Source organism: Amblyomma americanum, chromosome 10 (genome assembly GCF_052857255.1).
Source record: "Amblyomma americanum isolate KBUSLIRL-KWMA chromosome 10, ASM5285725v1, whole genome shotgun sequence".
Lineage (NCBI taxonomy): Eukaryota > Metazoa > Arthropoda > Arachnida > Ixodida > Ixodidae > Amblyomma > Amblyomma americanum.
The window spans coordinates 8,655,212-8,677,889 of record NC_135506.1 but is presented as its reverse complement, the minus strand read 5'-3'; the positions used below and the strand labels follow the sequence as shown (position 1 = coordinate 8,677,889).

Genomic DNA, 22,678 nt, shown 5'->3' with positions numbered 1-22,678 from the left:
CATCCGCTATTATGTCACAATTATCGCTTGTGAGTTGGTTCTATTCCAGCGAATTAAAGGTGAAAGCACAGCTTTTTCTCCACCATTGTTAGGCCCTGTTGCCGCATCCCCCCCCCCCCCCCCCCCCCCCCCGAGTATGTCTATCCTTCACTACAAGGTCGTATTTCCAGCGCAAGTAAACGTGTGGCCTGTGTGCCTGTTTAGATATTAGCGAAAACTCATTAATTTCTCAGGTAAGCGATTACACAGAGCGAATGATTCAAGTTGAATTAAAAATTGTTTAAGGAGCCTCTTTCGCGCATGCGTGGCTATGCCCGGTAGCCCGGATGGATGAATGAATGAACTCTATTCCCGTCATCATGGGGCCTCGCGGTCGGCGCGCAGCCGGGGGTGCCTCCCAGCCGGCTCTCAGCACCGGAGACCGCAGAGAGAGTCTTGTAGTAAGCTGTCACCGACTGATCGAGGCTAAACTATCGTACCTGGCCACTCTGGAGACCTTCGGCCGAGGCGTATTTTATAGCATCCCCGTCAGCATATCGGATGAAGTCGCCGCGGTGGCTCAGTGGTTATGGCGCTCGGCTGCTGACCCGAAATACGCGGGTTCGATCCCGGCCGCGGCGGTAGAATTTCGCTGGAGGCGAAATTCTAGAGGACCGTGTACTGTGCGATGTCAGTGCACGTTAAAGAACCACCGGTGGTCGAAGTTCCCGGAGCTCTTCACTACGGCGTCCCTCATAGCCTGAGTCGCTTTGGGACGTTAAACCCCCGTAAACGCAATATCGGATTCTGAAGTCCGCAGAATGCTAAATTGCTCAGATAACCCGCCTATTGCATAAGCCAGGAGGCTTGGCGAAGAATCTGGAACAATTCTTCTGAATTTTGTGGACGAGGAAGTGCCGTGGTTTGTAAACTTCAAGTCAACTCGGCTCAAGTGTCGCCTCTCTAAGAAAAAACATCAAGTGTGCATAACCTGCGGACGCCTCCCAAGCGGGCGATTTCGAGGTTTAAAAGAGCCCGCGCTCACGCACAAATATCTCGGCGCTGCGGTCGCGCAGATCGTTTGGTCACATGATCCAACATGTCCGCCTTTGATTTGCCCTGATCCGATTGCCAGCCGCCCTGCGAATATTTTTGAAGTGAGCAGCGCGGATCAGCTGGTTGTCGCGGACTCTGCTTGGGTGCGTCCGCCGTGAGGAACCATGAGCGACGACGACCACTTCGACTTTCTCTTCAAGATCGTCCTAATAGGCGACTGCGGCGTTGGCAAAACTTGCGTCGTCCACCGCTTCAAGAGTGGAATGTATGTTGAGCGACACGGCAACACCATCGGCGTCGACTTCGCTATGAAAACGCTCACAGTCGAAGGCAAGAAAGTCAAGGTAAGTGCTGCAGTAGTTCATTTGGGATGCCACTTGACGGATGACACCGCCCTCGACGATTTCGTTGCGGCTCCCGCGTTCGAAGCCGCACAACCGATCGGCGTCTCGAAGCTGTCATTTGGGACCGAAAAAGCGACACAGCTGTTCTTGGGGGCGTGTGATTACTCGCCTATTTATAAACTGACTCGCGCTACCGTCGTTGATTGGACAGCAACTGTGCATGAGGTGACTCGGATCGCAACGGTAGCGCCGTCACAGACTGGACACGCTTCAGCGACTTTCCGGGGCAGAGTTACGAGGAAAACCGAATTCCTTCTCTATCTTTCATCCTTGAATCGCCCTCTGCCAATGGGTGAAAGGTAGACGTTGAATTCCCCGGCCGCGTCTGCCGCGCAGCTGAGGAACTGCATGTTGTCATCTCGTCACTTGCCGATGCCGGCGAAACTGAGGGACACTTCAAGACAACGGAATACTGTTGGCCGATAAAGCGGGAATTGAAAACTTAGCTTTCAAGTAAAGCACCAGCACCTTCGCAAAGAGCTGCCGTGAGCAGGTGCTGAAAATGTCTAATCGCGCTCGAATTGCGCGCGCTTTAATTTTAACGGAGCAATTGCTTCGAGGCGTTTAATTTTCTTCGAACGTGAAGCCGCACCGTACTGTTTCCTTTTTCGGAACTGAACGTAGAAGGGAGAGTTGATGGGCGTTATCTAGTATTCCGGCACCTTATCTCGGTCGTGGCTTACAGTATTGTTTCGCTTTGCAGCTCCAGATATGGGACACGGCGGGACAGGAGCGCTTTCGGACTATCACCCAGAGCTACTATCGCAGCGCCAACGGTGTCATCATAGTTTATGACATCACAAAGAGGTCGTCATTCCTGAGCCTTCCGCGCTGGGTTGAAGAAGTGCGGAGGTACACAGGTTGCAACGTGCCTCTGCTGCTTGTAGGTGAGTTAGCAGTGTCCGTGTAATGTGTCTCACACATGAATAACTACAGATGATTTTCAGAATTAGCTGGGTAACCTATACTGTTTAATTAGATATTTCGGAGTCTGTTCGTCAAGGTAAAGCAGCATGTTTGGGTGGAATTTAACTGTAGATTTGTTCTTTGAAGAGGATTTGCTGGCGGTCTTCGAAAGCCTAGTTGCCTGTGCTTTTGAAGAAGTCCACTTGACACTATTCACGCAAGACCTTTAAACAAAGCCGACTTTTTTCTTCTTTACCTTGCATGATGCAGGGAACAAATGTGACTGTGAGAGCTTGCGAGAAGTCACACAGGAGGAGGCACAAGGACTGGCTGACCAGTACCCCGAGTTCATGGCTACTATCGAAACTAGCGCTAAGGAGAATACCAACATTGAGTCAGTGTTTGTCATGCTCGCCACCGAACTCAAGAACACCCACGACCCTGTTGGACACCTGACCGATGAGGACCTGCGCCGAATCTCTCTCAACACCAGCAAGGTCGGGCACAAGGCGGCATGCTGCACAAAACTGTGATGGAGATCAGAGACTCCTCATTCAAAAGGGCAGGCTTTGTATTTTTCTTTTTTTCCTTGCATGCTTTAATACCTGCAAACTTTTTTTTTTTCATTTTTTCTTTGACTACAAGAACAACACAGTTCGGAGCCTCGCTATAGTCATGCCAGTGATGTCGGCATTCGTAATGGCATCATGTCTCGCAGCTCGCAGTAAAAATTTTGCAAATTGTTCTATTGTCTTTGTGCACAGTGGGCAGCACTGTTATTATTTCTGCCAATTACTGCATAGTGGCTGTTAAAGTGATCAAACATATCACGTTTCTGAAAGCCTTCTGGTTGTGATGTCAAAATAGCCACAGCTCAGAACTGCCTTTTCATGCACGGTCACACGCATACAGTTGTCCAACTGTGGTTTCCACTACATTTTAATGGCTGTGTTTTTGTTTTTTTTTACCTCTGAGACTCAGAACAGCACACTTGGAACGAACAGTAAACAAACACCATGTGCCTTATCAGCCCTCGGGCAACACAAGTGCACTGTGAAAACAACTTTTCGTCCTGGCTTCATGGGAAAGAGGGTGAACTTGTCAAGAGTCTCATGTCGCCCTCGTTTGCAATAAAGGCACCACTTTTCAAGTGTGACACATTTGTTCAAAAGCCCACGCGAGCTGATATTACTGTGTCCAACTTTTAAAGTGAAGACTACTGCTGCTAACCCAGCACTCAGGATACGTTTTCGTGAGCAAGTTTTACTCAGTGTTTGCTTTTCTTTATTTGCCCACTAGTCACACTACCTTTGCGTTGCTTTGTGGCCTTTGCATCTTATGAAGCTTCGTTTTGCAAGTTCTCTTTTGTGTATGTGGAGATCAACTCGTTTTTAAGAATTCCATAATTGCGTACCAAAGCAGGTGTGCAAGCTGTGTCTGTAGCTGTTCCATGCTCTTGTGTGAATGGGGTTTGAGCACGCAGTGAACCATATTAGTAGTGTTTTTGGCACTTTGCCAAATGGCTGACTATGTTTAATCTAGCCTGCGACAGTTGTTGGCATGTTCAGAGTTGTCACTAAGTAAAGTTAACAAATGTGTTTTGCTTATAAATGATATTAGCATTATTGCAAAATGCTGAGGGCAAATTCACATAATGAGCTAAGTTTTCAGAAACTCAAAATGTTCTGTGGAATGTAGTTGTTTTCGCATATCAGCACCAGTGTGGGTGGTGATGGTTTTTACTAGCATAGTTCGAAGGGTGTACAAGGGAAGGAAGATCAGCATTGTGTGTACTTGAATTTCTACTTTGTGGTTTTGGTCAAAGGAGGATTTCGCAGGCTCAGTAGCTGCCTTGTGACAGTGGTGCATAACTCACTACAGCTGAAATGTACAAGGCTACTCTTTAACGAGTCAGTATTTACTTTCAAAGTTGTTGCAGATATTGCTGTATCATATAAGCCTTCCATGTATATGCAGTAAACGGCCGTAGCACAGCTGATACTGAACGTTTCAAAGCAGAAACATGGCTTGATGCATCCAGGTTCTCGGTGATTACACAGTAAAAAGAACTTCTTGGTTTTTCCAACTTCAAACATTGTTTTTTAGCTGGCTTGTGTGCATTTTAAAGAAAGTTTTATTGAATTCATTTGTTTTGATTCTTTTGTCTTGATCCATCTTTTCTTGGGGTTGCATACGTAGATGTGAATATGCATGGATAGACATGCTTTTACTTGCTTTTTTGTTGTTAGGCTGGACACACACACACACCACTTCAGGAGTTCTCTAGGAGGACCTGTGATTTGCTCTGTGCAGCCTTTATGCAGCTAGCAAAAGTAACCCACAGCAGTCTTTCTGCCAGTACATTTTACTAATTTCCATATTTTGATGTGGACTTAAACATGTATTCTAAGCAGTTCGTCAGTCGCTGTGTATTTGGCACCTGCGTGCAATTGTATGCTGAACTGGGTATATTATGTGGCAGTGGTCTCGGACAGATCAGCAGCCTTAAAAGTACCTGGATGTTGTTTTCTATTTCTGTCTATGCAATATATTGGTTGCAGAAGTTGCATGCAGTTCTTTCGGTTCTTTTTGCCAGTGCCGAAGATGGGCTGCATTGTCTTGGAACATGCTTTGCTGCAACTGGATGCAGAACCCGTCGTTTCTGCAGTCTTTCGAAAGTTGCCCTAATTTGTGTCCACGGTTGTCATTACTCTGTAGGTTAGTGCGTTCCAAGTACAGTGTATGTAGAAACTATGAGGGCTGGTTTGGAATTGGCCCATGGCCACTCTTATCCATGTATCTCATGCGGGAGATAATTTGCGCATTTCCAAGTTTTGTAGTCACTCTGTTGTGCTCGTCACTGTCACATACCTGTCTGAGCAGCTGTAGCATGTGATAGCTGTGTCAAGTGATGCAGTTCTTTTTTCTTTTTGCTATTGATTGGTGTGCAACAGATTCTGCTGCTACCCATTCAATGTATGTCAAGGCTGTTCAAATATATCTTGAGAGTACAAGTAACCTATTACACAAGTCATTTAGTTGAAAACACAAGTCAGGATAAAAGTTTCGTGAGTAGCACAGTTCACCATGCTTGGTGCAGAAAATTTTACTGTTACTTGCAGTTTGTTGATCTGCCAGGAAAATTTTTTTCAGAAGGTGGCAAGGAGGCAGATGTTTCTGTTCAGTGCACTTGCCCAGTTTTTACGCCATATATTTTGTATGTTTTGTAGCAATTCACTGGCAGCTGGTGAAGAGCAGCAACATTTCGGAGGGAAAAAAATCTCATACTGGTGCCATTATGCTTGTATTCTGTTCAGTGTACAAGTTCACTGTTGTGAAGGAATGTGTGAAGAAGGTTGGAATCTGTCCGTCTTGTGGTGGTGCTCCAGTAGTCTTGCTTGCTAGTATTGCAAGGGCGCTTGAAGTGCCCTTAAACATTACTTTTGAGCACAATTAAGGCAGCTACGCAGCTGTTCATTGCTATTCTCGTAAACATTACCTTATTGCGAAATATTTCTATGTTGATACACTTCTGGAAGTAAACGGAAGTTGTTGCAGTTTTGTTTTGCACTTTTCTTTGACCACCACAGAGGCATTTCTTTGGTTGATGCCCAATACACCACAAAACTATAAAGATTCTGCAATGAATGTAAGGTCTCTAAGGCCCTTGGTTTCATTTTTTTTCACAAGATAGGCTACTTTTCTATGGAAGCTCTCTACAGCTACAAGCAGGAGCTTGGCCAATAAAATATCCAAAATGTAATAAAAGTTTTTATTTCATATAGAGGTACTTGCACCAAAAAATTACACAATTGTAACATATATCATTGATTGGGGTGCATAAACACTGGGAGGCACAATTATTAGCGGAATGGCATTAGCCCACCGACCTCTATCGTCGGCTTTGGTATCAAAATATATAATTTACTCAAACACCCAACACACATCAGTCAAACTTGTAGCCCCGTTTCTTGAGGTCCTCACGAGCTTCCACAATTTGCTGCAACAGAAAGAAAATGGGAGAGGTAAAATTTTAAATTGTGGGGTTTAACATCCTGAAATGACATACAGGCTATGAGGGATGCTTTTGTGGAGGGCTCTGAATTAATTTAGACCACCTGGAGACCTTCACTGTGCATTGACAATGCACAGCACATGGGCGTTTTTGTATTTTGCCTTCATTGAAATATGGCTGCCGTGGCCAGGGTCAAACCTGCAGCTGTGGGATTAGCAGCCAAACGCCAAAGCCACTGAGCCATCATGGCAGGTCAAATGAGTGAGGTATGGCGCAAGATCGGCTATCGCTACTTTTTTTTTTCCCAATGGAGGGTAAAAAAATGTGGGAGAATTTCTGTTAATGTAGACAAGCATACTTAGTATGCAGATGGACTGTGAATGCCGTATGACACAATTTTCCCAGTTAAGCTTAGCCAAGTTCAAAGCTTCCATCATATTTCTCGTCTTTGTCACTTGTGTCGAGCTGCATTCAGCATGCCAATGGTGGCAAGGTAACCTACTTAGACACCTTTGAGCAGCATCTTTGCACAGGAAGCTTTTCAACCCTACACTAACGGCTCTTTCATATCTACCGATATGTACTGTCAGCACCGAATGAAATACAAGACAGTGGAAATGGGAGCAGCAAAACAAGATTTTGCACCAGGGAGACAGGCTATTAGTGCATTTAATTTTCATTTTAAAGGCGCAAAAACCGCTGCGTGGAAGTGTTTAAGGGGGATGCGGATTTCAATTTTTTTATTTCCTGATGGATTTACATGAGGTTATTGGAGCATATCATAAATTATTTTATGACTGCTCTCATAAAATTTCACTGTAATATCTAGAAAACTGTTTCCTGGTATATATTTTTTCACTGAATCTTGTAAAAAGACTGCAGGGTTAAGTGCTGGTTTAACATTCATTGTGTTGATTGTGGCATCCTACAGTTCAAGACGTTCTTACAATTTTTTTTTTATCAAAGTACAAGTTTTTGTTCAGAATTTTTGTGATGCACCATCCATCGACATAACTAAAGTGAGAAAAAGACTTCATACAAGAAGGTTAAAAATTCACAAATTTGAAAAACAAAGAATGTCTGACCTGCAGTACGACCCTAGGAAGGCAACAAAACAAACGGGGACAAAATAGAGAAAATAGACATGAAGAAATTCGCTTCACAAGGTAAGCACATAGTGAGAAAACCAAAACGGAGAAAAACAGCTGATTGAGCGCTTCCCCACGATGCACAACTGCCATGGTTCACATGAAACTTTAGGACAGCATAAGAAACGAAGTATACAAAGGGATACAAGAATTATCAAAAAATAAATGTTCTGTCCACTTTTTGGGATTTTAGAGCAATGCCCCCCCTCCCTTTAAGGGACACTGAGGGCAACTCCACCCAACCTTCGTTGCTAGTAAAAACCAGTTGTATGGTTCTTTCAGATTATGTTCATGTTTGTGCAGCAGCAAAAAATGCATTTATCGACAAGGAAATGAAATTTAAAATTTTTTAATTTTCCCGCCACTGAGTTCAAACTTGTGATGTCTACACCGAAAAAGACTCCATGATAACTGTTATGAGGTGAATGGAGCTGGGACTCATGCCAAAGAGACTATGAATTGCAGTTTACTTGCCATATCGGCCGGTGGTGGCAACACCTGTATTTGACTTTTTGGCCTTTTCTTGCTTATAAAAAACGCTGTTTTCAGTGTAAGTAGCATCTTTGCTGTTGCAGTGCAGTAATCTATCAATAAGGCCAACTTCAACTTGTCCTCAGTGTACCTTTAATAGGTGCTGTACATGTTTCTTCAGCCAATAATACATGTACAGCACTTATTAAAGGTGCAGTACATGTATTATTGTATCGGAGTCGCCGCGGTGGGTCAGTGGTTACGATGCTCGGCTACTGACCCAAAAGACGCCGGTTCGATACTGGCCACAGTGGTCAAATTTTGATGGAGGCAAAATTCTAGAGGCCCGTTTACTGTGCGATATCAGTGCATGTTAAAGAACCCCAGGTGGTTGAAATTTCCGGAGCCCTTCACTACGGCATCCCTCATAGCCTTAGTCGCTTTGGGACGTTAAACCCCCATAAACCAAACCATGTTTTGGTGGCAACGTTTTCCTTTTCGTGTTTTAGATTGACGCAGGTGACGCTACAGTCGTCGGCATGATTGCATAGAGAGCCTGAGCAGTGTGCTTGTGAACCAAATAAAGCGAATATTTAATGCAGGCACTGGGTTTCACGGGCAGTGCTGGCATTTGAATGCAGTCACATAGACGTACAAACAACAGCAGTTGTACTAAGCTTTTATTTGATTTGTCCCAAAGCACACCGTTCAAGCACTCAGGCAAATCTGCTCACATCTGTACATCACTGTGCAGTCATCCCTTGAAGCAAGCTCTGACAGGTTAATGTGTCTATACTATAGCTCAGATGCCAATGAATGCCAACAAGCACACAAGAGTTAATGAACATGACTGGGAAGAAAGCACTCGAGCATGGTTGATGCAAGTAATCTTGAGCATCACAGTCACAATAAGCAAGCATGCATCTTGAACAGGAATTCATCACTACAGGCTGATGGGAGTTGGTTCAGCAGCATTCTGCAGGTACAGTGCTGAACAGTGAGATGCACATTAAAGGAATAAGCACACAAAAAGCACAGTGCATATGTGTGCACCTTTCTTATCGCTGTTTACCATGCTTCCATGTTGTTTACTCAAAACAGAAGTTTCTGTACGATGGCGAAGCACATGCAAACATAATATGCGCAATTGACACTCAATGTCACAGATGTCACGCTGGTTCATGAACACAGCTTCGACTGCTTAGTTTAGGTTACACGTATTGAAGTTGCTTGAAGCCTTGACTGTGCTCGTTGATAACATGCCACAATAATGATACTGGCATGACGCATTCATTATAGAAAACAGAATATGCTGCTCTTTGTGATTTCTTATAAGAGACAATGAAGTGGGGCATGAAAGAATGGTGCTAGCCAAAATGCACACGCAACTGCTTAGAATGTACCTTTTTGAGTTCAGCTGCCGCTTCTTCACAGTTGTTGAAGGTGAGTACTCGGTAGATAACAACTGAGGCGGCATACACCTGAAAAGCGATGTTTTCATTAGCAATAATCACAAAAAAGCTCCCCAGCATTGAACTAGTGACTACTGAGTGCCACCCTGAAGGCTTTCAATCAGAGGCACAACATGGTTTAATGATTAAAGGTCTGAAGGTTCTACCACTGAGTACACGTAATAACAAGAGTACAGCTTCAGCCCACGTTCTACCAGTCGGGTGCATGCTTAGTTTAATTACATTTTCAACAATAAATCAAGCGCAATACTGTGATCAGTGGTTTCAAACTTACTCCAAACACGATGCAGGCGTACACCGGGAGCTGGAAACATTATAAAGAAAGAAGTGAACATCATTCATAATTCCAGAGCGCAAAGATGATATGAGAAGAGCCTCTTCGGCTTACCAGCCAAACGTGCGTCTCCGCAGCGCCCAGCCTTTGTGAAAGAAGGGTGCCCCATATTGCCACAAATATAGACAGTCCTAGTAACCACTGCATCAGCTTAGTCATCGTGAGCTCCTGTAAAAAACGAAGAGGAGACGAAAATCAGTTTTGCTTTCAGCGTAATGCCGCGCCGACGTGTCGCTCGCGCTTTGTGATGACAAAAACATACTTCACAGTTCTGGGGAGTTCACTGAGGAGAACAACATAGCGAAGAGAATATCATACCAAGAACTCACCTGCTAACGTAGCTTGACAAAATCGCTCAGGGGAGCTGCGAATCCGGGCTCTCACTCCCTCCGAAAACACCGCACACGCCGCACAAATGACGTGCAGTGCTTTGAAATCACGTCAGTTCAGAAACTGAAATTCAAATTGTGGTTTTGGTTTCGCGAAAATTTGACAATGCTTGTCGACACCTAGCCGATGACTGCGTCACCTATGAAATTTTCTATCATCTTTTAACGGCACTTGTTTTTTAAGCTTAACAATTTTCAGTACTTTTCTTTGCTACTAGAGGACGCGACAAGTTGAATAACGCCGTAAGTTTTGAAAAGCAGTGTGCTAGAAAAGTTTTCAGATACCTATATATAAAGAATGTTGACATGAAATGAAGAAAGCGAACTATAAAATTGTCAAGCAAATATCTAGACATCAGTAGGGGGCAAATAAGCAATTATCGGTTAAGTAAAAGTAGATTGAACTAGAAGATAGAGTGTGCCAAACGAAAGCCGAAAAGTGAGGCAAAAGAAGAGTAATTTCCGCTAGGATCGCTGCGAACGTTATGTTTCTTTAGGTGCCTTTTTAGAGGCGGCAGAACCCGCGCGCTGTATGGCGTAGTGGTTAGTGAACTCGCTACATACGCGGAAGACTAGAGTTGAACGAAAATTTTCTTTTTATTTTATTTTAAATGACAGTGTTATTGTGCAAACAAGCCGTGGTAGCAAAAAAAAAAGAACGAAACCAAAACTGACGATTGCGCGGTGTCGCCTCGCTGCTCCCATGGACTGCACCTTGTCACGGCCGGAATCTCCGTGCCACGCAGCGCCAATTTGGAATGCGCGTTTAGAGCACACCCGACGTTACTCTGCAAGCTCCGATCTGGGCTTTTAGGAGATGAGTAAGACAAACACGCCCGTCAAACAGTGCTGTTTGAAGGGCGTTTCGTTCAGCTTGACGTCTGCGAGCTGCACAGAGTGCGTCACGCAGACGTGCGCTGTCACAAATTTAGAATGACGGCCTGTGGGGAGAATTGGTGCATGACTGAAAAAACTGCGTCGCAATGAAGACAACACAAGGAAGAAAAAGATAACACGTGCTCACACTACCAACTGTTTATTGGAAGGGCACCGCTGGCTTCTGCTGTCCTTCGAACTCGCTGTATTAGACCCTTCTGGATCTCATAGCGGTCGCTGGATAACATTCCAATGCTCCAAACTTAATTGCGTTCCTAACTCTGGGTATTACATCTATTTGCTGACATTCTCATGCGATGTGGTATAGTATGGGTCTAGCTTTGCCCCCCTGACATGCGTCCTCGTATATTATTGGGTACATTTTGTTTAGTATGTGCAAGTTTGCGTATGAACCTCTTTGTAGTTGTCACAACCTCTTCCCTATTTAGAGATTTGTGAGGTGGGGTACCTGCTGCCTGCAATGCACCCGCTTCTCATGGACGAGAACCTCTTAGAACATAGACGTTGCGTATGTACGACGAGACGACCGTTTCAACAATATACTGGCAATTCACCGAGCAGGCTTTTAAGTCATGCAGTCCAAATAGACTGGTTGCGTCCTGATAGAGGATGCCCCACGAGTGAACAAGAGCGTAGTGGTGTGTAACAGGAGTTTCCTGAAATTTAAAAAAAAGCTATTCCACTTATGAGGGAGACTGAGGGGGGGGGGGGGTGAATCTCTGCCTCACCCCCTTCCTCCCTTCAGCGTGGCGAGTTGTCTAACGTGGAGCAGTCTGAACATCTCAGCCAAGTTGTGTAGCATTTAGCACAAGTAAAAATCAGGCCTTGCTCCATCCTTATGCCTCACCTGGTGCGTAATCATGACGCACACTGCAACCAGTGTTGGGACGAGTCAGCGCCACCATTTTTACCAGTGGCGTCATTCAAGGTAGCTGTAAGAACCCAGTCGTCATGGGCACAGGCACCGATCGCAGCTCTGGTAAGCGGGGCCATGTGATAATAGCCCCGCGTAGGGAGCTGTCCATGACAGCTTGGAGCAAGTTCTAGCTAAGGGAGAAGGCAAAAGCTAAATGTTGAGAGTAATTCAATATGTCTGCTTCTGTGGTATGTTTAGAAAATATTGTTTAGAAACATCGCTCTGAAGACGCCCCGTAGTCTGTCCAAGGCGTTCCTCGATATCGGCAAAAGGTAGGGGACACTATAGACAACGGCATCTAATGATATTTGTTCTCAGTAAAAATAAGTTCTATGACTCTTTTTGAGTATTTTGGTGTTTGTTTGTCCGGCAGTAAAATACGTTTTATTACTGCGAAAAATTGATTTTTTTTTCCCCGCCACACGATTCAAAATTGCTACTTCAAGACAAAAAGGCCTCCTTGACCAACGATCGAAGTGAATGGCTATGTAGCCTAGCCTCAGAGAACCCCGGTTAAAAGGTCGATTATCAGAACTTGCGAAAAGGTAGATGATGGTGGCATATGTGTATTTAATTTTTTTTATTTTTGCTACCTTATAAAACTCAATTTTTCAGTGGGAGCAGCCTTTTTATCTTTCAAAAGCGGCAATCGGCCGATATATACAGGCCAGGTCCAATTTTTCCTCAGGCAGACTGAAAGCGAAATTACTGCACGCATGTGACGGTCCTCCGTCGACCGCGAAGGTCCAAGAAAGCCGCAGTGTCCTATCGTATCGCACTTCCGTGCAGCAGGTCTTGCAACTTAGAACAAGCTTTGGTACTCCGCGAAATAATTCGTAAGCTTGGTAATAACCTTTAAGGAAACGGCCATGCCATGGACCCCAGTGTTTCTTCTGGTGCGATCTGCAGAAACGACGTCAACAAACCACGATAAATAATTTAAGCCTCGCTACTGAGCACTTGAAGGTGGGCAAACGTTTCTTCATCGCGACCACTGTTCTTATAACCAGTGACCAATATGTCACACGCTATAGGGTATCTGTACTGGTTATTGGTCCAGTTGCTTCTTCCCTTGAAAACTGTCGATTTCTTGCTATGCGTAACTTGCAGTCAGTTTTGTTCCCCTACACGAACCTGACTGTGTACGTTCTAATGCGCATATCATACCATCTCAAACGGGAAGACGTAACTCTGTAAAAGCGCAGCTTTGTAAAAATATGTATTGTGGAACTACTGGAACTAATTAGTGCACACGACGCATTGCGCAGACAAACCATGGACCTCCAAGATACAAGAAATTTCTAAACCACCTTAAATCGAAGAGCTTTCTCGTAAAACGCCGTCATCAAAGACGAAGTGTGACGTCACTCAATGGAAGAAGAAAGCGCTAGTCTGCATTCCTTGTTCTTCAGCAAGGAACAGAGGCACCTTACGAGTCAAATCCGTAACAACCGTCGTCACAAGAACGGGAGCGCGCTTTGCCGCTGCCGCCTGCATCTGGCCTGACGGCTGACCGAAGTCGACCGCGGCCTGTTCGTGTGTTCCCGCTGTCGCCGAGGCCGCCACCTACAGCGGCAGGTGGCGCCTCCCATTGGCTCCAGTAGTACCAATAGGCCAGGAAGCCGACGAACCAGGCCAGCATAACCGTCATGACAAGCACCAGGAACACGGAGAGGCGGTTGACGAGCCTTACGAAGAACTCCGGCGAAAAGTAGCCCCGCGGGGCCAGCTTGACGGTGGCGTCGGCTCCGACCACCGAGAGGTAGACGTTCATCTTGCGGAACAGGTAGCCGGAGTAAGCCTTACGCTTCTCCACGTTCTCCACATACGACACCTCCACCTGCAGCCGCGCAGTCCAGGCCCACGATTGAGGTATGTACAGGCGTGCGCGAAAAGGAAGGACAGCGCCCAGGAAACCAAATTCGTCTGCAAGACGTCTTGTTACCTTGACCGCGGCTGTTGCTACTCTGATGTCTTGAATACGTCTCATAGTTGATCTTCTAGACATATGTTCTCCTCAAGCCAATTTTTCGATTTGCTTACTGGCTTAGGAAGCATATATATGTATCTCGACATTTAGGCCAACTCTGTGTTAACATGATCCAGCGATCTGTGTGCAGGAATTAGAGCATATGCATTTCAGCAGTCATATGAATGGGTTCATTACAATAATTTAATTACAACAAAATATGATAAAAAATCTTCAATACTAAGTACGTTTCACCCTTGCCTACTAAAGAGGACCCCGTTTATGGCTGAGCAAACAATGGCGGTTAGCATTAGCGTTTTTCTTATGTGGCTGTCGATAGTTGGCCCCACACATGTAATCAGCGCTTCCAGGTTGAAATATAGCAGGACGGTTTCGAATATAAGAGCACAGTGACCAGTCCGCTCAGGTGTAACAGAGAGGAGTGGATTAATTTCGGCTGAGGAAGGTTCTGGTGAGAATTTCAACATATGTTGAAATATTTCATATGCCGTGGCGTCCATGCCTTGACACCATGTGACTACACAGCAAATCGCGCACCGCGATTGTCACAGTCATGCACACGACACCGCGTGTGTCACAGTATGTCGCATTATGAGCGAGCGGCTTCGTCCCGTCTAAAACGGTTTGCATGGCGAAGGAGAGAAGAAAGATCGATATCAGCTGCGTAACTAGCATTTACCGAGAAAAAGTAAGCAGAAATAAATTTGATTTTTTTTTCTGCGTGTGTGTTGGTTCGTCCCTGATAATACGAAATCTCGAGTGATACAAATATTTGTTTGTCGTGTATATCGTACGATCACATAGAGGAAGGAAATCCTTGGGGAGGCCCTTGCTATCCGAGCTGCATGATGAAAAATGACAGCAGATTTGCATAGTTAATCAAATGCGAAGTATACGTGCGCTAGCACTGCATGAGGGAACGCGAGCGAGAAACGTCCGCTCTGTCCGCAACCCCAGCGGGAATTCCACACCATCTGGAGGTGGTAGTAACTTTGGGATATCTTGGGGAGGGCGATTTCGGGCGCGGGTTATGTTGCCCATAGTAGTGGGATCACTCTTGGCATCCAGGGGGAGGGGACAAGGGATGTGAGGGGGAGGCCATCTGCGGTGGAACGCGCGCTGACGTGCGCTACATCACCGCAGCTGCGAAACAGCCACTCTCACATTGGCTGCAGCTGTGAAACCGCGCCACCTCCTCATCTGCTAAGCCGCGTGACGCGCGCGCGTCGCCACCTTCTTATCTCTCGCGCTTCAAGGTCACGGCGCGGCTTCTGTCAGACCTCGGCGAAAATCGTGATTGCGGGCAATAGTGCTAGCGCACCAAAAGTGTGCCAGAAGTCACGCGTTTTTGCAAGTGCAACCGAGATGCAATTCACGACTCAGCGTCGTCGTCTGCATCACCAGCGCGAAGCGAGATCGTTTGCTCGCCTGTGATCTTGGCGCAAGCGACGCATGCGCAAGCGCGGTGAGGCAACGTGCGTGACGAGCCAACTGGCATCGCTGAGCCCTCACTTCAAACGAACGTGACGCTCTCCTAAATTCTTTCCTCCCTCCATGTACGATCAGGACTTTACATACGTGGTCCATACAAGATGTACGAACGCTTTCATCGTTCTTCCGAAGCGTGTGCACCTGGAGATTCGCGAAGTACTCGAGGATCGTCCATGGCAGGACTGGGTCATCCACGGCATAAGTGACGTTGTCGAAGTCTATTTCCAGCGGCGGTGGGGGTTCCGGCGCGGGCAGCGACCAGTTGGCACCGGGAGTTGCGCCGGGTCGTGCTTTGGTCCTGTCTGAAAACGGCGCGCGTGCGTGCGTCTGTCAATCAGGCAGCCCTGCAAGCCCGTCGAAGACGGAACAAGACATTGCCTCGCTAAGTCACTCAGGGGATGAACTGCAAAGGATTGTCAGTGACTTAGGCAGGTAGAACGGAACGTTGAGTCAAAAATTAATACGCAGAAAACTAATGTTGAATTGTCTCGGCAAGGAACAACGGTTACGATTGGCAGCGAGGCGCTTGAAGCAGTAAGGGAAGAGCCATCGATACTAGTGTTCTGTTTCTTTATTAGTTTCGTGGCAAAGCGTTCTGGCGCGGTTCAGGTGTCCAACGATATATGAGACAGATACTGCGCCATTTCCTTTCCCCAAAAACCAATTAAATTAAATTAAAAAAAAGTCCGGCATCGCCTAGAGTCACTAAATAGCATCGCCGAAGCCAGCCACGTGACCCTCCTCTGCATCGCGCCTCGGCGAAGCGACGGCTGAAAACGGCTCCGTGCCATCGAAGAAAGGAGCACTCAAGAGGAAGCTCACGTTGTCATGCGGAAGCTGTGCGGACCCGCAAGCCAATCCCAGTTGAAGCCGTTCTCTTTCCATTATCTCTCTGGCCACATCAATGTCGGCCCCATGTGATTGATGTCCGAGACCATGCCCTGCTCAATAAAACGGGCTAAAGGCTGTAACGCGGGGGCCGCCTTTTATGTTTCTTTATCATTAGGCTTCACAACTGTCACGTGACGCTCCCTGCCAAGTTTTTTGCTCGGTGCTCCATGCAAACTTTTCCGATCCATACAGCCACCCCACAGAAACACGCGATCGCTCCGATAGCAAAGCAGAGGAGGAGGAGGAGCGTTGCGCTGGCATCAACGCGCCCATACAGCAACGTAGGACCCGCCCTCTACTGAAGCCCAGTGGAAAACGGCAAACGGTTTCAAGCCATCAAATAAACGTTTATGCGCACATTTGTGTAGCACTTGCGATGGAAACGCGCAGACCGTTTAGAATTTGTCGCGATCGCGCGAGAAAGAAGGCGTTGCGCATACCCTTGAAGACGACCCTTCCAGGCTTCCAGGGAATGTCGCGGCCGGCCGCGGGGTCCCGCCGGGACGACGTGCCGACGATCTCCTGGAAGGGCCCCCATGTGGTGGTCGCTTCCCAGTCATGCCGCCTGACCCTGCCACCGTCCCGACACAGCTCCGGGTCTCCCAGGATCGCGCACAGGCTGTCCAAGAGATCCGCCCTCACAGGCCGCACTGCCGCCACCACCGCGAAGAGTACCGTGGCAAGCAGCAGGGGCAAGCCCGCGGGCCCCCATGGTGGTGGTGGCGATGTTGAGCTTGGTGCAGGTGGGAGTAGCCTTACATTGATCATGTCGGCAATTGCCCCGCCCTGCCTCTCATAGTCTAAACGAAGTGGAAGGTCAGTGTCCTGTTATGGTGGTGCTGCGATGGCAGTACTTTTTTCCGCGTGGTGTGAAACATACCGGACATCTCGTGCGCCCAGATTTCGAAGACTAGCACACCAAGGCACCGTCAGCGTACTGGCATTTGGTATATATTGTTACGGGAATAAACGCCCAGCAGGGCACGGCGTACGCCGACCATGTGCCATGCGCGTTTATACCCGTAACAATATACCGCTGCAATTTCAGCTCCAATTGCGCGCACCGATAAACAAAATCGGCAAGAGCTTTCTTTTGTACACAAGGACAGTTGGAGTATTTTTTGTAACGACAAAAAAGAAAGAAAATGAGAGAAGCTTGAAAAAGCAGTGCCAAAGGTGACTTTAGTGGTTGCAACCCTATGTACAGACGATGCACGTACCAGATTTCTTTCGAGCCAAATTGAATATATCCTTTGTTGAAATACATCAACGATGGCACCTTTTTTGAAGTTGTGATTATTGTTGTTGTTATCCTATCAAAAGATGGCACATACCCACACTGGGGGATCCTTCTTCTTCTTCAGTTCCTTTCTTTCCCGATGCTCACTGGCCTGTCTCAGTGCTCGCCTATTTCAGAAACATCAATTTTCGTTTGAATATATGCAATTTATTGTATTGCGTTCTTTTTGCGCGATCCGATTGTCGCCAATCTCACAAAGGTTGATATGAGCTCTCGCTTATACACGGGAGTGAGCCAACAACCTGAGAAGGCAACAATTAAAGACGACAGCCAGCCGGGCGCGGCCATGAATCAGGTCCCGGGGGCCGCGTTTCTCTGCGGCTGCCTCTGTCTCGGGGTTCGGCTGTCGCTCGGTGCCGCTGCCCAGGGTCGCAGGTACGACGACGCCCGCATCGCCGACGAGCTGGGGCGCCTGCTCAAAGTGACGTCACAGCCGTCGCGCTTGTCGTACGCCGGGCCGGACTTCCAGCTCGACTACCCGGTGCTCTCCAAGAACGGCGTCACCATCGCGGTGAGACCGCGCACGGACCCGCCACATTTATTTTTATTTACAGACACTGCTATCTCTGAGTGCAGCAGCGGTTACAAAATACCCTCACCCTAACTGATCGAATCGGCATAATGCCGTCAAGGGAGGGCCTCCCACCAATGGCATCGCCCTATTGTCATGACGTCACGGTCAACAGCTGTCTAGCAGGTGCAAGTACTTGAGACCACGACTTCAATTAGATAGGTCGATGCCACGCAGACTACATGTGATCTTTGACAACATAGGCTGTACAAGACCTCCAGGTCGGTGCCATTGGTTGGAGGACTTCCTTTGAAAAGCCGCTTTGTTCATGATTTGTATCCTAATGCAAGATGAAGTCTGGCTTGAATCTTTTTTTTAAAGCCGACGTTAAGATGGTTTGCCGCCACCTGAACTTGGGTTGGGTCGTATGCCGTAGAGGTCATGCTTAAAGGCACATGAAATGGTATACTAAGATCAAGAAACGCGCACAAGCGATTGGTATTCCATCACTCGTCAATAGACCGCAAATTTTTTAAAGCTAGCTTCCTTAAGACGGAAGTTGCGCGCCCCATCCCGCCCACGTCACATGGACACGCCCAATGAGATCTAGGCTCGCCCAGATTCCCACTCTCGTTACCAGGGAAGGGGGCGGCTAAGTACATACGATGAGATGTCGCCCTAATCGTTGCGAGCAGTAATTTAAAAAAGTTTATAAAAATTTGGCTCAAGTACTCACAAAATTTCTTGGAAGACAATCACGATTATAGTAAACAGATGGCCTGAGGAGATCGGGGGCGGATTCAAGTACCCGCTCCACATCTTGGCCCCTAGCGATTTATTTCCTGTGGTTTATTTATTTCCTCCCTGACCCCTCTTTGTTCTGCGAATAAATTCGCATATGCATCGGGACCACACCCCTATGAGTTGACCATAAAACCGCCCCTGAACAAGATGAGGGAATTAACAGATCAAAAGATGACACAAGGATTAGTGATCACACGCCCGAAGGTGGGAGTAGCATGCCAGACCGACAACCAGGCAGACCTCTCCTGTTCCATTAAAGTCCCTCCTCCCGCAAGGGGTCACCACCCCGATCCAAGATCCCCAGCCTCACCAGGGGCGAGGCTGACTGCCTCTCAATTTCTGCCGAGTGAATCAACCGCAGGAGCTTAAGTTTGATCATGAGGGTGAGCGACAGCTTTCCAACTCAGTCATCTTTTATCACCATCATCGCCCGCCTCGTCACTGACGGCTGTGGTTGGTTCCGGCGGCCCTCACCGGGCAGCGCCAGTGGCGATCGATAGTTTGACCTAAAGTCCATGTTCCGCTCTAACCCGCAGCAGCACAATACGGCAATAACCAGACCTGACACATCTGAGGTGCGTTTTCAAATGAATATACAACAGGAGCTCTGAACCCTACTACGTGGCACACACGCAGGGCGCGACGTACAGCCTGGACGACTTCTCGCTGCCCTGGCGCCTGGTGCGCCACTACGCCCAGATGCAGCTGAGCACGTACAAGATGGCGGCCGGCAACCCAGTCATGCGCGCCGCCATAGCGCGACACAATGCCGAACGCATGACCGACTTCCTGGCACGCGTCGAAGGGGCCGGCGCGCGAAGGTCGCAGTTTGGACACGCCAACGTCCACGTGGTCCAGGTAACAAGATTTCGGAAATGGCGAAGTATACGTAACTACTGCCTTTCTCGGTGCCGTGAGGCAAGAGAGGTACGATTTCGACCACCAGGGGATCTTTAACGTGCACCACCATGTGGTCCAGGTACGTGACCGAGCACCGCGCACAGGGGAAGTTGCAGTGAATGCGCAGTAACCCTCCCCCTTGTTGGTGGACACCTCAACCGCGACGTTAGGGAAGGGATGAGGAGGCAGTGAACAGATAGGAGAGATAAACTAATGCGTCACCTCAGTATGGGATGCCTCAAATTTTCCCCGACTCTAAGGTGCTTTAGCGTCACTGAGTGGGTGCCTCGGTGCCCCGCGCCACGCGGGCTCATAGACGCACCTTATCCGTCTCCGGCCAACACCACCTAGAAGAGGCCTCCGCACTGCGAGATCGTACTCATTTAGTGTAGAATGAGGATGATCCAGCCGGCACGAGCCAACGCGTGCGCAGCCGTGGAAGGCTGCCGCACAGGCCCATTTCAATTCTCACTCGCGCGGCATCACGCCACTGCAAGTCTAGATGCTGTTCGACCTCGCCGCGGCTTGTGTGACATAACTTATCAGAGGCGAGGGGAGGCGTTTCACAGCTGGGGCCCTTACACTATTTGTCCCACATCTCGTTGGACATTTGAACCGTGCCGTACGGGAAGGGATAGAGGAGGGACTGAGAGAATGAAGAGGGGCAGTAGTGGAGGTCTCCGAAATAATTTCGACCACCTGGGGATCCTTAACGTGCACTGACATCGCACAGCACACGGGCGCCTTTTGCGTTTCGCCTCCATTGAAACGCGGCCACCGCGGTTTAATGCACCCCCCTCCTCCCCATTCTGTTTGGGCTTCTGCGCCTTGAAGGGCCCCTGTAACGGTTTTCCTGTGGCTTCCGCAGGCCACAAGAAAACCACACAATGTGTGACAAATAAAAGTCTATTATAAAGGGCTTGCATTATGTAAAGGCTGTGGAGCGTTCGTGCCGCGTAAGTCCTAAAAAGCGAGCCGATATTTCACAAATAATTGTAAAAGACTTTTCCGCGTCTTACGGCGACGTCCTGTGCCGGTCTCGTTGTGAAAGCCTACCAGGTGACGTTATGAGGCTCGCGTGACATCAGCAGCGATGGGATCTCATCGACTCGCCAAAATCCGCAGCCACACTCATAGACGAAGCAGGAGGAGGAGGCCGAGCCAGGTGATGCATTTGTGGGCAGAGCGTAGGTGTCCGTGCGCTGGCTTCACCAACCACGGGACAATGAAGACGCAAGTGAATGATCACTGGAGCTAATTTTTTTTTTTCACTCGTTACTGTATGAGCACGAAGAGGCAGCTTATGAGCCAACCAGAGGTATGGAAGCAGTTTCCTCGTGGTCGTCATACCTCCCAGTTAAACTACGAGGTAGTGCACATATAGATCATAACTGTGTGTGATGTCCAAATGCCGCTGGCGCCGACACCACCAATACTGCTCCACACAAACAGCAACCAACCGTCAATAGCGTTACATAAAAGCGTAGTCGCTGTCCGGGTGGCATAGGAAAAAAAACCTTGCTTCAGTAGTACATGCCCGACTAGTGCTGAGGTAGCGACCAGGCTTGCACGTGGTCACGGGCGCCACATAACGCTAAACTACGCATAGCTTCCATGGTGCAGGCTGCAGGAGGTGCTGCGCAGATTCCCTGTGCTCCCGGTTCGCCAACATGGCGGTTGCTGTGACCACGCGATGCTAGCCATCTAAGCCACTTGCAACAGGCGGCGCAGCAATGTGTAGGATTCTATGGTGCAGGATATGCTTTGCACACGTTTAAATTGGTAGCTCTGCCCTGTGGCCACCACCTTCGGATGCAGGCATCGGGGCTGGTGTCCGAGGTGAATGTGTACGTCATCGTGTCCCTGCTGGCTGTGCTAGTGGTCCTCTTCACCACGTACTGTACCTACATAGTCGCCAGCCATGCGGGCCGCCTTCTGACGGCCCCTGCGCCGCCACAGCCTGCGGCACAAGAGCAAGCGCACCTGTTGCAGGCGGCGGGACAGTGACACCACCATTCCAGTAGATGACCCAAGTGGGCCTCAGCAGCAGCCTCCGGACAGACTGCATGGGCTAACACAGCTCATACTAGTAGGTATGGCGACGGCTGGACGAGATCTCGTCTGTCCTGCTAGTAATATGCGTGAAAAATCAGAGAAGGAAGACAACTAGCAAAAAGCAATGTTGATCATAAGAAACAGTCGAGCGATGTTGTAGCGGAACAATATTTGCTATATGCACGACTGGTGCAGAGAAACTGTGTGCGCCACATTTTGGCTAATTACTGGTTCCCTAACTTGCAATTCTCTACTCCGTTTAATTCCTCTCAACTTAATGCGCTTACAAGAGTATCACCACACATGACAAAGCTGTGGTCAACGCCTTTGGAGCGGGCGCAGGATCTCCTAAGGCTGGCAACGATTTTAAGTCATGATGACGTGATGAACAGCTGCAGCAAAGCCCTCCTACTTTTGCGTGCCGCATGGGACAGTATGTGCACAACACAGCCGAGATGTTCACGGCACTGCAGTTCACTGATCCCATATGACAATCCCCAAAAAGGTTCAAGAATCTTCAGCACATAAGTCTTGCTCGCTCATTACTATTCCTTTACGGTCAATGACCATGGCTACAAGGATGCCAAAGCCTTTTGTTTCCTGCATTGTTCTAATAACAGCGGATGTCCAAAACAGTTTCGTCCACATTTGTAGATGGTGTGTTTGCTGCCTGCATTAAGAAAATACTGGCGTGCCTGTTACCCTGTCCTCTCCTCACATCCTAGGAGCTGGCTCTCAAATTCACAGTT

The 22,678-nt window shown here is 47.9% G+C and overlaps 4 protein-coding genes across 4 annotated transcripts; 2 read left to right on the top strand and 2 right to left on the bottom strand.

The window, feature by feature from the left end:
* Positions 1 to 1,069: 1,069 nt before the first annotated feature.
* Positions 1,070 to 5,907, top strand: LOC144107714 (ras-related protein Rab-43-like). The gene is made up of 3 exons (XM_077640845.1): positions 1,070 to 1,379; positions 2,143 to 2,326; positions 2,616 to 5,907. Exons 1-3 carry the CDS (start codon positions 1,200 to 1,202, stop codon positions 2,876 to 2,878), a joined length of 627 nt encoding a protein of 208 aa, XP_077496971.1. The 5' UTR covers positions 1,070 to 1,199; the 3' UTR covers positions 2,879 to 5,907.
* A 189-nt stretch (positions 5,908 to 6,096) lies between these two features.
* Positions 6,097 to 10,254, bottom strand: Dpm3 (Dolichyl-phosphate mannosyltransferase subunit 3). Its single transcript, XM_077640846.1, has 5 exons — positions 10,115 to 10,254; positions 9,840 to 9,953; positions 9,726 to 9,755; positions 9,383 to 9,460; positions 6,097 to 6,345 (listed from the first exon to the last, which is right to left on the bottom strand). Exons 2-5 carry the CDS (start codon positions 9,942 to 9,944, stop codon positions 6,292 to 6,294), a joined length of 267 nt encoding a protein of 88 aa, XP_077496972.1. The 5' UTR covers positions 9,945 to 9,953; positions 10,115 to 10,254; the 3' UTR covers positions 6,097 to 6,291.
* Positions 10,255 to 13,195: 2,941 nt separating this feature from the next.
* On the bottom strand, positions 13,196 to 17,169 carry LOC144106965 (uncharacterized). The gene is made up of 3 exons (XM_077639931.1): positions 16,800 to 17,169; positions 15,610 to 15,770; positions 13,196 to 13,827 (listed from the first exon to the last, which is right to left on the bottom strand). The coding sequence occupies exons 1-3, from the start codon at positions 17,125 to 17,127 to the stop codon at positions 13,417 to 13,419; spliced, it is 900 nt and encodes a 299-aa protein (XP_077496057.1). The 5' UTR covers positions 17,128 to 17,169; the 3' UTR covers positions 13,196 to 13,416.
* A 691-nt stretch (positions 17,170 to 17,860) lies between these two features.
* On the top strand, positions 17,861 to 22,053 carry LOC144107062 (uncharacterized). The gene is made up of 3 exons (XM_077640042.1): positions 17,861 to 18,170; positions 19,611 to 19,832; positions 21,693 to 22,053. Exons 1-3 carry the CDS (start codon positions 17,865 to 17,867, stop codon positions 21,879 to 21,881), a joined length of 717 nt encoding a protein of 238 aa, XP_077496168.1. The 5' UTR covers positions 17,861 to 17,864; the 3' UTR covers positions 21,882 to 22,053.
* Positions 22,054 to 22,678: the final 625 nt, after the last annotated feature.

Excerpts from the sequence above, each read along its gene's own strand:
- LOC144107714 (XM_077640845.1), top strand. The coding sequence starts at position 1,200 with ATGAGCGACGACGACCACTTCGACTTTCTCTTCAAGATCGTCCTAATA. Across the intron at positions 1,380-2,142 it reads TCGAAGGCAAGAAAGTCAAG|CTCCAGATATGGGACACGGC; the intron begins GTAAGTGCTGCA and ends TTCGCTTTGCAG. Across the intron at positions 2,327-2,615 it reads CGTGCCTCTGCTGCTTGTAG|GGAACAAATGTGACTGTGAG; the intron begins GTGAGTTAGCAG and ends TGCATGATGCAG.
- Dpm3 (XM_077640846.1), bottom strand. The coding sequence starts at position 9,944 with ATGACTAAGCTGATGCAGTGGTTACTAGGACTGTCTATATTTGTGGCA. Across the intron at positions 9,756-9,839 it reads CGGAGACGCACGTTTGGCTG|CTCCCGGTGTACGCCTGCAT; the intron begins GTAAGCCGAAGA and ends TAATGTTTCCAG. Across the intron at positions 6,346-9,382 it reads CGGCAGCTGAACTCAAAAAG|CAAATTGTGGAAGCTCGTGA; the intron begins GTACATTCTAAG and ends TTTCTGTTGCAG.
- LOC144106965 (XM_077639931.1), bottom strand. The coding sequence starts at position 17,127 with ATGATCAATGTAAGGCTACTCCCACCTGCACCAAGCTCAACATCGCCA. Across the intron at positions 15,771-16,799 it reads TGGAAGGGTCGTCTTCAAGG|ACAGGACCAAAGCACGACCC; the intron begins GTATGCGCAACG and ends CGCCGTTTTCAG. Across the intron at positions 13,828-15,609 it reads AGTACTTCGCGAATCTCCAG|GTGGAGGTGTCGTATGTGGA; the intron begins GTGCACACGCTT and ends GCGCGGCTGCAG.
- LOC144107062 (XM_077640042.1), top strand. The coding sequence starts at position 17,865 with ATGAGCTCTCGCTTATACACGGGAGTGAGCCAACAACCTGAGAAGGCA. Across the intron at positions 18,171-19,610 it reads AGAACGGCGTCACCATCGCG|GGCGCGACGTACAGCCTGGA; the intron begins GTGAGACCGCGC and ends GCACACACGCAG. Across the intron at positions 19,833-21,692 it reads CCAACGTCCACGTGGTCCAG|GCATCGGGGCTGGTGTCCGA; the intron begins GTAACAAGATTT and ends CTTCGGATGCAG.